Source organism: Myxine glutinosa, chromosome 1 (assembly GCF_964187855.1).
Source record: "Myxine glutinosa chromosome 1, kmMyxGlut1.1, whole genome shotgun sequence".
Classification (NCBI taxonomy): Eukaryota; Metazoa; Chordata; class Myxini; order Myxiniformes; family Myxinidae; genus Myxine; species Myxine glutinosa.
The window spans coordinates 338,967,659-338,981,460 of record NC_136261.1 but is presented as its reverse complement, the minus strand read 5'-3'; the positions used below and the strand labels follow the sequence as shown (position 1 = coordinate 338,981,460).

Here is a 13,802-nt window from a genome sequence, read left to right as displayed (position 1 = left end):
AAGTTTGGTCGGAATCCGACCATAACATTTTGAAATAACAGGCTATATATCGTTTTCGGCCCTATCTCTCAATGGTAAAGAATCACTTGGAAAAGTTATAGTTTCCGGATCCCGGTCTGGATCTTCACCAAAATACAGAAATTTGTCCTTGTCATACACCCAACCTCTTCACCAAAGTTCGTCAGAATTCGTCCATAACTGTTTGAGATATCCTGCTCACAGACAAACAGACAGTGGTGAAAACGTAATCTCCATCCACCTTTGGTGGTAATAAAATACGAACTTTTTCCCCTTCTACAAGATCAAGGGTCACAGAAGAGCAAGGTGATGGAGGGTGTTACGTGCTCCTCCCCAAACCCCGGCCACGGTGTACCTCCGAGCCCCGAAAGGAGTCATGGCAGAAAGATGTGCTATTATGTGTGCCAATGACCAATGGTGAAACCACACCAATCAATTGTTACAAAAACCAAGTATTGTATTAAAACCACACAATAATAACAAGTAACGCACGTACAAGAAAACCTCACTTGCACAGCAAACACCATATGATTTCTATGATGGTACCACCAATTTCCTGAATCAATAACTCACGGTATTCCCACGTGAGCAATCGGTAACATCCCCCAAAGTCACTGTGTCACGATACCAGGCCAAAGTCGATCCCTTGGCTCTCGTGATCACAAGAAAGGGTCGTACTGAGACCTGAACCCAGAACGGCTAACAGTTGACGCTGCAGACGAGCCGCTTGGTGAGGTGTCGGGCCGACGTATGTCCGGTAAAAGTTCACCCAAAAGGCGACTGGGAATTCACACCTTCGGTTCACCAGATAATGACGCTGACATGAACGATCAGCTGTTCCCAAGCGGAGGACCGCAAAGAACTGCGAGTTCCCAAGCGAAATCAATGACACACACGAGAACCAAGCGAAGGGCTGGTGCGAGGTGAAATGGCTGGTGCGAGGTGAAATGGCGGACGGGCCCGGAATGGAGGCGTACCTGCTCTCCAGCGATGATTCACTTTCGGAACCAAAAGCAAAACCCGTCACGCAGGTTTATTTATTTGCCACAGCAATAACGACACTGTCACAGGAATCCCTTTCCCGTGGAAACCAATATTCGCTCGTGACCAATGTCCACCAGTGTCCGCTCGACCTCTCGAAGCAGATAGGCCTTCCTTTCCCGATCTCACTCGATCCGCTCGCCCGCCGCTTCTTCCGGTTTTTGCCCTCACCCATCTCGTTTTTCTTTCTGAGACATTATTTTTACCTTTGAAGACAGTTATCTCCATTTCACACTCAAACTGTAACAATAATAATACATGAAACTAAAAATGCTTCAAGTGTATGACAACCACAAAGAAGGAAGTGACGAATCCGTAACAAGGGCATGAACTGACAGTAAGCCAGCAAGAGCAACTCTTGTAGATGATAAGCAAGGAATGAATGAACAGAACAAGAATGACCACACTATGGTCACAACTTGCAACAAAATCCGGTAACGGGTCGATTGGGAAACATGCATTTAAAGCACTCTTGGTGGGTTTCAATCTTTAAGTGTGTTTCCATTTTTAGACAAGCCAGAAAACAAAATCTTGTAACTCACAAGCCTGTACTCTCCAACCAATGTCCTTCCTCAAAGTTCTGGTAGTACCTTGTCAAGTCAGTCTAACAATTGCTCTCCCTCCATTACCCCACTCACTGCAAATGCCCTCACTTCACATTGTTTGTGTACCAAAACACATCCTGCTCTGTTTCACCACAGCCCTTCATAACTATTGTCTTATTGACTTTGTCTGTCACACTCGAGAAAGAAAAGAAAGTTATGTTCTTCCTCATTGGTAATGGGCTGAGCTGGCATAAACCCCATGTTCTCAAATCCTGCTCTGCTGCTCATGCTTACACTTTGGCTGCATCCTGGCTGCCTGGAAGTCCACCAGCAACAATCCCATTCACAAGGGGACCAACAACATTTGACATTTGCTGAGGGTTTGGAGTTGAGAGTGGGAGAGTTGAGGCCTTGGGGTTGGGAAAGTGGGAATTGAGGACTTGGGGTTGGGGAAAGCGGAGAGGAGGACTTGGGGTTGGAAGAGGGGGAGTGGAGGGCTTAGGGTTGGGAGATGGGGAGTTGAGGGCTTGGGGTTGGAAGAGGGAGAGTTGAGGACTCGGGGTTGGAAGAGGGAGAGTTGAGGACTCGGGGTTGGAAGAGGGAGAGTTGAGGACTCGGGGTTGGAAGAGGGAGAGTTGAGGACTCAGGGTTGGGAGAGGGAGAGTTGAGGACTCGGGGTTGGGAGAGGGAGAGTTGAGGACTCGGAGTTGGGAGAGGGAGAGTTGAGGGCTCGGGGTTGGGAGAGGGAGAGGGAGAGTTGAGGACTTGGGGTTGGGAGAGGAAGAGTTGAGGACTTGGGGTTGGGAAAGGGGGAGTTGAGGACTTGGGTTTGGGAAAGGGGGAGTTCAGGACATGGGGTTGGGAAATCGGAGAGAGCGGAGGACTTGGGGTTGGGAGAGGGGGAGTGGAGGACTTGGGTTGGGGGAGGGGGAGTGGGAGTGGAAGGCTTGGGGTTGGGAGAGGGGGAGTGGAGGGCTTGGGGTTGGGAGAGGGGGAGTTGAGGACTTGGGGTTGGGAGAGGGAGTGTTGAGGGACTTGGGGTTGGGAGAGGGAGAGTTGAGGACTTGGGGTTGGGAGAGGGAGAGTTGAGGACTTGGGGTTGGGAGAGGGAGAGTTGAGGACTTGGGGTTGGGAGAGGGAGAGTTGAGGACTTGGGGTTGGGAGAGGGAGAGTTGAGGACTTGGGGTTGGGAGAGGGGGAGTGGAGGACTTGGGGTTGGGAGAGGGGGAGTGGAGGACTTGGGGTTGGGAGAGGGGGAGTGGAGGACTTGGGGTTGGGAGAGGGGGAGCGGAGGACTTGGGGTTGGGAGAGGGGGAGTGGAGGACTTGGGTTGGGGGAGGGGGAGTGGGAGTGGAAGGCTTGGGGTTGGGAGAGGGGGAGTGGAGGGCTTGGGGTTGGGAGAGGGGGAGTTGAGGACTTGGGGTTGGGAGAGGGAGTGTTGAGGGACTTGGGGTTGGGAGAGGGAGAGTTGAGGACTTGGGGTTGGGAGAGGGAGAGTTGAGGACTTGGGGTTGGGAGAGGGAGAGTTGAGGACTTGGGGTTGGGAGAGGGAGAGTTGAGGACTTGGGGTTGGGAGAGGGAGAGTTGAGGACTTGGGGTTGGGAGAGGGGGAGTGGAGGACTTGGGGTTGGGAGAGGGGGAGTGGAGGACTTGGGGTTGGGAGAGGGGGAGTGGAGGACTTGGGGTTGGGAGAGGGGGAGTGGAGGACTTGGGGTTGGGAGAGGGGGAGTGGAGGGCTTGGGGTTGGGAGAGGGGGAGTGGAGGACTTGAGGTTGGGAGAGGGGGAGTGGAGGACTTGGGGTTGGGAGAGGGGGAGTGGAGGGCTTGGGGTTGGGAGAGGGGGAGTGGAGGGCTTGGGGTTGGGAGAGGGGGAGTTGAGGACTTGGGGTTGGGAGAGGGAGTGTTGAGGACTTGGGGTTGGGAGAGGGAGAGTTGAGGACTTGGGGTTGGGAGAGGGAGAGTTGAGGACTTGGGGTTGGGAGAGGGAGAGTTGAGGACTTGGGGTTGGAGGAGTGGATGACTTGGGGTTGGGAGAGGGGGAGTGGAGGATTTGGGGTTGGGAGAGGGGGAGTGGACGACTTGGGGTTGGGAGAGGGGGAGTGGAGGACTTGGGGTTGGGAGAGGGGGAGTGGATGACTTGGGGTTGGGAGAGGGGGAGTGGAGGACTTGGGGTTGGGAGAGGGGGAGTGGAGGACTTGGGTTGGGGGAGGGGGAGTGGGAGTGGAAGGCTTGGGGTTGGGAGAGGGGGAGTGGAGGGCTTGGGGTTGGGAGAGGGGGAGTTGAGGACTTGGGGTTGGGAGAGGGAGTGTTGAGGGACTTGGGGTTGGGAGAGGGAGAGTTGAGGACTTGGGGTTGGGAGAGGGAGAGTTGAGGACTTGGGGTTGGGAGAGGGAGAGTTGAGGACTTGGGGTTGGGAGAGGAGGAGTGGATGACTTGGGGTTGGGAGAGGGGGAGTGGATGACTTGGGGTTGGGAGAGGGGGAGTGGAGGACTTGAGGTTGGGAGAGGGGGAGTGGAGGACTTGGGGTTGGGAGAGGGGGAGTGGAGGGCTTGGGGTTGGGAGAGGGGGAGTGGAGGGCTTGGGGTTGGGAGAGGGGGAGTTGAGGACTTGGGGTTGGGAGAGGGAGTGTTGAGGACTTGGGGTTGGGAGAGGGAGAGTTGAGGACTTGGGGTTGGGAGAGGGAGAGTTGAGGACTTGGGGTTGGGAGAGGGAGAGTTGAGGACTTGGAGTTGGGAGAGGAGTGGATGACTTGGGGTTGGGAGAGGGGGAGTGGATGACTTGGGTTTGGGAGAGGGGGAGTGGATGACTTGGGGTTGGGAGAGGGGGAGTGGATGACTTGGGGTTGGGAGAGGGGGAGTGGATGACTTGGGGTTGGGAGAGGGGGAGTGGATGACTTGGGGTTGGGAGAGGGGGAGTGGAGGACTTGGGGTTGGGAGAGGGGGAGTGGAGGACTTGGGGTTGGGAGAGGGGGAGTGGATGACTTGAGGTTGGGAGAGGGGGAGTGGAGGACTTGAGGTTGGGAGAGGGGGAGTGGATGACTTGGGGTTGGGAGAGGGGGAGTGGAGGACTTGGGGTTGGGAGAGGGGGAGTGGAGGACTTGGGGTTGGGAGAGGGGGAGTGGAGGACTTGGGGTTGGGAGAGGGGGAGTGGAGGACTTGGGGTTGGGAGAGGGGGAGTGGAGGACTTGGGGTTGGGAGAGGGGGAGTGGAGGACTTGGGGTTGGGAGAGGGGGAGTGGACGACTTGGGGTTGGGAGAGGGGGAGTGGAGGACTTGGGGTTGGGAGAGGGGGAGTGGAGGACTTGGGGTTGGAAAAGGGGCAATTGAGGACTGGGGTAGGGAGAGGGTAGTTGATTTAATTGAAAAAACCTTTTAGTGAGCACATGGGTAGGGAATTTTAAATTCCCCTGATATATTTCACTGTTTATAGCATAACATTGTTGAAGTCACACTTTACATTATGCGGTAGTTTCTGGGGGTACCTGCTAGTAACATACGAATGTGTAATGTTTGCGAATGTCAGTTATCTATTCCAAAAATTATTTTGTGCAAATGGGGAACAGGTTATAACGTTTGAGTTAGTCTTCGATCTGTACAAAAAGAGTCGAGAATTTCCTGGTTGCCTTTGGATTTGGAATGTCAGAGAAATTAGTTTTTTTTTTGCACGAGGAACTTCCGCAGAGTTTCTATCTGTCTGCGGGGTATAAATGGGAAGGAGAGAATAAGGAGTGGATGGTATCAGGAAGGGAGAAGAGAGGTGTCCCGAGTTGCTGTGTGTGTTGTGCCATGTTGCTGAATAAACTCATGGTTGGAAGACTCGCCGTTGTGGGGGTAGATTGATCAAAAGATTTTTGACGGGCGCTAAGACGGGCGCCCCCCCCCCCCACCCGGGGGCCCCATATTGGCGAAATACTAAATGGCCGCCACCCGGATTAGAGGAAAATCAGTTAAATAACCAAAAGGGTTGGAATCATGTATGATACCACTTTTCAGGGGTTTTCGAGGTCGAGGAATCCAATTATGATGTTATTTTGATGATTCGAGGTCAAGGTCAACCCTCAAGGTCATCTTAAAGGTCATTTTTGAGTCAAACATGTCGGTTTTTTAGTTTTTTGTCAAGATTTACGCGAGGTTCACCACTTTATGTTTCTGGGTTGGGTAATCGAACTCTGACCTTATTTTTGACAATTAGAGGAAATATTTACATGTCTATTTCCTAATTTTCAGGCATATGCAGTTCATCAGTCTAATTACAAAGGTACGGATTTTGATGTTTTATGAACTGTATGCCATATCCTTGTGTTTAATTTTTGTGCGATCATGATCCGGGTTCATGTATACATGATTGTATACATGTCATAAATATGACGTCATAGGTCATGTGACCTGGCGGCCATATTGGATTTTATGAAAACCTTAAAAATGGATCCCTGCCTTCATTTTTCGATCGATTCATTTTGAACTTTGACCACTTATAGTACGCCATGTGATTGGATGCATATCCTAATTATGACGTCATAGGTCAGGTGACATGGCGGGATGGACCGGTATGGTCCCCGGATCATACCGCCCTTGGCGCCCGTCAAAAATCGAAAGAGTATGGCATGGGCAACATCTGCGCCAAATTTGATGCTTTTGGAAGAATTTGAACCAAAATATCCCTAAGGGCCCTGACTATAAAGCTTTCAAGACTATTGACATTCTTCAAGATGAAGTCGAAGCACAAGGGCTGTGGAGTGGAGTCTGTTGTTTGAGAGTATTGAATGCACAAATCTACAATGAAACAGTGATACATTATGAACATGATTTTGAAGAATGCTAGATTGACAACAATGAGGGATGAAAAGTAGGCAGTGTAATGTAAATAAACATAGAGGTGGAACAAAAAAAGAAAAGAAAAAAAGAAGAGGTTTGTTCTCACTTGTCCTCGACAGCAGTTGCTCCCAGCAAGTCAAGCTGTGTCTCCAGTGTTGCGTAGGCCTCACGGACCTTCACCTGTCGCTCTGAGAGTGCTGTGCGTGCCTTTGTTAACATACTTTGTGCCTCAGCAAACTCCTCGTCACTGAGTGTTCGGGCAGCAAAGCACAGAACACGCAGACCCTCCTGGAGAAGGCAGGAAACAAACACACAAAAATAGCCAACCGTACTCCATAACCTAGACTGTCCAGAGAAATTACAATTCATATTACACGGATCTTTCTGCTTAACCAAATGAAAGAAGACAAATATTAATGGCTCTGGCACCACCTTCAATGCTCGTAGTCACCATCTGGATACATCATTTAAATTGATGACATCATTTGTGTTTAATCCTGAAATTTCACCAAACAATCTGGAATGAGGGTCATGTAAAAGGTAATGGCAATATTTTTAATTTGGGAAACATTTAAGGAACACCTCTATGCAAATTAAAAGTTGACTATGACATTTTCTTGAAGTCTTGTTGAAAATCTAAACTAAATCAATATGCACCAGTATAATTTATGACAACTGGTTCTTTACAGATCTTTAACTGCTAGTGCCTGGCAACGGAGTTTAGCGAGCAGTACCAGAATGTATTCATCAATATTCAATGGCATGTAGCTGTGAAGGAAGAACATGTCAATGAGGACATGTCATGGCTTGTGGGGAACATGTATTGCCGTGCAGTAAGTACAGTTGTAAGACACAATGCAGCACTTAAAGATGACATAAAAACAATGCAAACTGGATAGTTTATAGACCACCTTACCTCGTGCAGTCTTAAGAAAAAAATTAATAAATAAAAGGACATGGGCGGGGGCTGCGAGTGCCAAATTTGATTGGTCGGGATTATGTAAAATGCCCTAATATTTTTCCAAGTCCTGCTAAACAGAACGGTTTTGAAAGTGACAAGGAGATTTGTGTTCTACAGTGTTCAAGTATATAATTCAATTGAAATAAAATAGAGATTTTAACGAAAAGAAACCTTTTTTCAAAAGTTTACCGCCGTTGATGCAGCGCCTTTTACACCACCTTATTTAACATTAGGTATTTGTGCCTGTGCTTATGTCCTTTATGACGTCGCTAAAAACGAAGTACACTATTTGGAATGATTTTCAATTTTGCATGACTGCCAGGCAGGCAGGCAGGCAGACAGACAGGCAGACAGACAGACCAAGAAAAATTTCACCCGTGTCCGAAGGAAACGGTTCAGTTTGGCATTTTGAATATGAAATATGCAAAGCCTAGAAATTAACAAAACCAATGAGAATTACACTTTAGAAACCTCTAGAACTATCTAGAACCCATTAGAATTACCCTTTAGAACCCATTAGAATTAACTTTTAGAATTATTCTTTAGAATTACCCTTTAGAATCCATTAGAATTACCCTTTGGAACCCTTCAAAATTACCCTTTACAATCCTTTATAATTACCCTTTAGATATCATTGGGATACAAAACATAAACTGTTCAGCCTGGTGGAGGGAGGTATGCGCTCTCCCGAGTGCCATTCTCGTTACAAATGTATGTGTTACCATCACCTTTTACATGAACCTTTTTACTTCCTCATGACAAATTACAATAACTAGATGGTATTCATAGAATACTTACCCTGCACAGTCAACTTGCTGTGAGCCAACTCTTGTTTTTGAAGGTTTTTTTTTTTTTTTCTTTGATCCAATATGGCTGCCAGACCATATGGCTGCCAGTGCCAGAATACATGAGCGATTACATCATAAATTTATACTCTCTAATATAATTGTTGCATATATCACGCTCAATAAATTTCAAAACTTATCAGACTAAGCATTGTCCCGGTCGAATTACGACGTCATAATTACGGCAACAATGACGTCATCGTTAACACCTATTCCCCATATGGAGTTCTTTACAATGAGCCACGTTTGAATTTTTTCCATGCAGCGGTTTTGGAGATATAGAGGTGCAACGTTTTTTGGTATTTCCAAGATGGCGCCTTTACCACATTACGCTTGACGTCATGATTATCATTATAATATTCTACATGAGGGAAAATTTCATGCCAATCGGACCAATGGTTTCCGAGAAAAAGAATTTTAAAAAGGCACACATGTATGCCGCACGTACGCAGACGAATGCCTAACGCTGCTTTTCGCTTAGAGAGAGCAGGGTAATAATGAATATAAAATGATGACAGCAATGAAAACAGCAGACAATGTTTATCGACAAAATAGCAGCCACATACTAGGGCAAAGTTGTGGATGTGTTCCTTGGTCCTCTCCAGTGGGCCAGAAACCACAAGAGGAAGGATGGCCGAGTCTGCACCTTTAGTGAGCAGGTATACAGTGCCTGGACAAATCAGACAACATGGTTATATTGAAGCTACCACAAAAAAGATATACTGCTCAACACCACAACAATGTTTTTGTTTGCCAATGCCAATTTAGATCAACCAGATCTTTTCAATAAAACCTACTGGTGCAACTCCTGATATATACAGTCACGTGAAAAAGTAAGTACACCCCGTGTAAAGTTTTGACTTTTTCAACATATTTCAACATACAGCTATTTGATCTTCATTTCAACAATATTGATAGATAAAGGTGATATAATATAACAAATATCATGAAACATTTACATTTTGTAGTCCATTGTATAATTTAAATAAACATAAATGCAAATTTCACATGTGGAAAAAGTAAGTACACCCTTGGCCCTAATAGGTGGTATTGCCCCCTTTGGCAGAAACAACCTCAAGTAGGCGTTTCTTATGACTGCCTACCAGTCTCTGACATCGACTGGGAGAAATTTTTGCCCACTCCTCCATGCAGAATTCTTTCAGCTGTGCGATGTTTGAGGGGTTTCTTGCATACACAGCTCGTTTCAAATCCCCCCACAACATCTCAATGGGATTTAGATCCGGGCTTTGACTTGGCCATTCCAGGACCCTCCATTTCTTTCTTTTCAGCCATTGCTTGGTGGATTTACTGGTATGTTTAGGGTCATTGTCATGTTGCAAGGTCAACCTTAGGTTGAGCTTCAACTCTCCGACAGATGGCCTCACATTATCCTCAAGCATCCTCTGGTACAAGGAAGAATTCATAGTGGATTATATGATGGTGAGCTGCCCAGGCCCTGATGCAGCAAAGCTGCCCCAAACCATAATATTTCCACCACCATGCTTTACAGTTGGTATCAGGTACTTGTAGTCAAATGCTGTCTTTGGTTTTCGCCAAACATGTCTTCTGGTACGGTGGCCAAATAGCTCTACCTTTGACTCATCTTTCCAGAGCACATTGTTCCAGAAGTGCTGGTCTTTGCCTATGTGTTCATTGGCAAACTTTAGTCTTGCCCTGATGTTCTTTCTGGACAGCAAAGGTTTCCTCCTCGCACACCTCCCATGTAGATCAAATTTGTGCAGCCTCTTTCTAATGGTAGACTTGTGCACTTTGACATCAACAGTGGCAAGAGCTACCTGTAGGTCCCGTGATGACATTCTGGGGTTCTTAGAGACTCCTTTCAACATCTTGCGGTCTGCTCTCGGGCTGAACTTGCTGGGGCGGCCTGGCCTGAACAAGTTGGCAGTTGCTTGGAATCTTCTCCACTTGTAGATGATCTTCCGGACAGTCAAATGATTGATTTCAAAATGTTGGGAGATCTTTTTAAATCCCTTCCCAGACTCGTAGGCATCTATATCCTACTTTCTGAAGGCCTCAGAGAGCTCTTTTGATCTAGGCATGGTGACGCCACACACTTCAACAACAAAGAGCAAACCAAACGAAATGTCTGAGGTTTAAATAAGACAGGTTCCTCCAAGATCCTCTCTAACGATGTTCTAATCATTTGCACTTGAGCTGGTGCACCTGATTCGAATTTTAAGTATTTGAAGTCGTGATAAATGTAGGGGTGTACTTACTTTCTCCACATGCGAAATTTGCATTTATGTTTATTTAAATTATACAATGGACTACAAAATGTAAATGTTTCATGATATTTGTTATATTATATCACCTTTATCTATCAATATTGTTGAAATGAAGATCAAATAGCTGAATGTTGAAATATGTTGAAAACGTCAAAACTTTACATGGGGTGTACTTACTTTTTCACGTGACTAACAGCCAATTGTCCGTTATAGTGTTGGAGGCTGCATATAAATCGGCATGAGGAAGGACAGTTTTAACTTTTAAAACAATGAAACCAATCAATTAATTTGTGTCAACCAGATGCTGTGGTATCACGTTCCCTTCACTGTGTATTCTCATATCTGATGACAAAGACTAATATTCAGTGATGAGGAAAAAAAGACTATGGAATTACAGAAACTTAGGTCTAGCTACACGGTAAGAGTTAGCTTGATCATTGCTTTTCTCACTGTGGTACTGATTTGGAAATTAACCACTTAAAAATGGCTGAGGTCTCTATCTTAGGCTGACAGAATGGCCTAGCCGTATGCACACTTGCCTCTGAGCCGTCTAGTCTGGGTTTGAATCTCGGACCAGCTACAAACTGCCATCCTGGTGTTTCACAGGTAGGACAAGGCATCAATGTGTGTGCCGTGCCTTGGAGGGACTTTAAACTGGGCGTTCTGTTTGCCAGCATCAGTTGTTGGACATTAAAGATCCCAGGGTGTCCTTCGCGAAGAGTAGGCGAGCTATCGCGGGCACCCTGAACGAATTACAAATTCCTGCCCTGACGTCCTGACCCGGAGTGGCAACCCAAACAGGATTGTGGCCCAGCAACTGCTTTAGCAGCACTAACGGTCTCCATAGGGCATGGTACATGATTATGAGAATACAGCTGTTGAATAAACAATTTATTTCATCAAACTACACCAAAATTTTAAAGGACCAATATTTAAAAATAATGCAATACGCCTTACAGCTGATTTGATGACATTTTGGGGGTGTTATGCTCGAGTGAAAAAAACCCACAAAAATACTAGTGAGGAAGAAAAGAGGTTGATCAAGAGCACTGAATATCCATTGTGGAATGGCGAGTTACCAGAAGTTGTTCGAATGATAATACTCATTCGTCGGCGCAAGTTGTCAAACTCGAGGACGTCGAGCAGCTCAAACCTGGAAGAAGAAAAAAAAGAAGAAGAAGAAAGATCACCAACACAAAAAGTGATGTATTGATTGATATACTAAATAAACGACCATCTCAAACACTCTTTACAGATCAGATCAATGCCGAATCCATATTTATTTTGTTTCCTGAATGTGCACTTAATTACAGATAATAAAACAAATACAGTGTATAAATTAAAGGAAAATCAAAAGTGACAAAATAAAAACCAAACCATAAATAAATAAATCTATATCAGTTCACTACAGGATGAAGGACACCCTCAACTTGTGTTGAAGTTTAACAATGGATGAAATCAACAGGACGTTGATTGAGGTATGCGTACCGCCGCAAGTAGAAGCTGATATTTCAGTAGTTACCCTTCATCGTTGTTCTACCTGTCCATATTGATATCGCATATTGATAACTTGCATTATTTTACCAAAATTAAGGTAGTTCTACTTCATTCCCTTCATTAATAGTACTCCATCTCAAACAGCAACTTCAATTCACTTATACATATGTTTCACCTATATGTCCCCCCCTTTCCCCTCACCTGCCGCCCATAGGTGGATGGAGGTTGCATTTTCACACCCCTGTCTGTCTCTTTTTCTGTCTGTGAGCAGGGTATTTCAAAAAGTTATGGACGGACTCGGTCGAAATTAGGTGGACAGCTTGGATGCGTCACAAGGATGAATTGATTAGATTTCGATGAAGATGTGGATCTGGATACTGTAATTACCCTACGCGAGCAAAGTGAAAAGCAGGGTAAGGCATTCGGTTGCGTACGTGCGGCGTATGTGTGGCGTGCGTACGTACGTGTCTGCATTTTAAAAAATTCATTTTCTCGGCAACCGTTGGTCAGATCTACACAAAATTGTACCATACCGGGTAGAAAATTTTTCATGCATAATTATGACGTCATAGGTCACGTGGTGCGGACGCCATCTTGGGAAAACGTTGCACATCTATCTCCCAAATCGCTTAATGGAAAAAGTTGATACAAGGCTCATTTTCAAATACTCACAATGGGGAATAAGATATGATGATGAGGACTTCATCGGTGCCTTCATTATGACGTCATAGTTCGACAAGTACAACGGTTGCTCTGATCAGTATGAAATTATTTTTTTTCCTCTGTAACTGTTTGTCCGATGGACACGAAATTTGTACCATAGGAGCGCCTCCTCCTGTAGAATATTTTAATGATAATTATGACGTCATAGGTCACGTGGTACAAGCGCCATCTTGGAAAAATAAAAAAAACGTTGCACCTCAATATCTCTGAAACCACTCCATGGAAAAAAAATTGAAACGTGGATCATTGTAAATACCTCCGCATAGGGAATAGGTCCGAAGCATCATTGCTTCGGATATGAAATCTTTCCTCTTCTCCAATGGCTTGATCTCTGATCATCAATTTGGTTTCAGACCAGGTCACTCTACTCTGGACATGCTGCTTCTGCTGTCTCAACAATGGATGGAGGTCCTCAATGCCAAACAGGAAATTAGAGCCGTCTCCCTCGACATATCACGTGCCTTCGACACGGTCTGGCACCCCGCTCTGCTCACCAAACTCTCCTCCTTTGGTATCCATGGAAATCTCCACGCATGGCTGGCGGACTTCCTCTCTAGTCGTCGTCAACGTGTGGCCCTGAATGGGTTTCTCTCATCTCCTCTTCCTGTTCAGGCTGGAGTTCCCCAAGGCAGTGTTCTGGGCCCCGTGCTTTTTCTGGTCTTCATCAATGATCTCTCTGACTCTCTTGAAAATCCTCTCTATCTCTTTGCTGATGACTCCACTCTCTGCCGCTCCATTCCTCTTCCCTCAGATCGGCAGTCTGCAGCCTCCTCACTCTCTGAAGACTTGGACAAAATCACAGACTGGTCAAACAAGTGGAACATGTCTTTCAATCCTGACAAATCTCACACTCTTACTATGTCTCTCCGAAAAGATCGACTGGACAACCCTCCCATCTACTTTCTCAACAATCCTCTCCAAGAAGTTCTGTCGCTCAAGCTTTTGGGTCTCACAATCTGCCATGATCTTCCTTGGGAAAACCACATTTCCAAGCTGGCCTCCAAAGCCAGTCGCCAACTGGGCATCCTCCGTCGTGCGAAATCCTTCCTCGGCACACCTGAGCTCCTCACCACATACAAGGCTTTCATCCGCAGCTCAATGGAATACTGTTCT

General features: G+C 46.2%; 1 protein-coding gene across 3 annotated transcripts in view; it reads right to left on the bottom strand.

The window, feature by feature from the left end:
• LOC137412600 (phospholipid-transporting ATPase IF) overlaps positions 1 to 13,802 on the bottom strand; it is a 145,438-nt gene that overhangs the window by 45,889 nt on the left and 85,747 nt on the right. For all 3 annotated transcript variants that reach the window (XM_068097906.2, XM_078769823.1, XM_068097907.2), the window contains 3 exons: positions 11,549 to 11,622; positions 8,790 to 8,893; positions 6,524 to 6,705 (listed from right to left, as the gene is read on the bottom strand). In XM_068097906.2, coding sequence (XP_067954007.2) covers positions 6,524 to 6,705; positions 8,790 to 8,893; positions 11,549 to 11,622 — 360 coding nt within the window. The remainder of the gene's footprint in view (positions 1 to 6,523; positions 6,706 to 8,789; positions 8,894 to 11,548; positions 11,623 to 13,802) is intronic.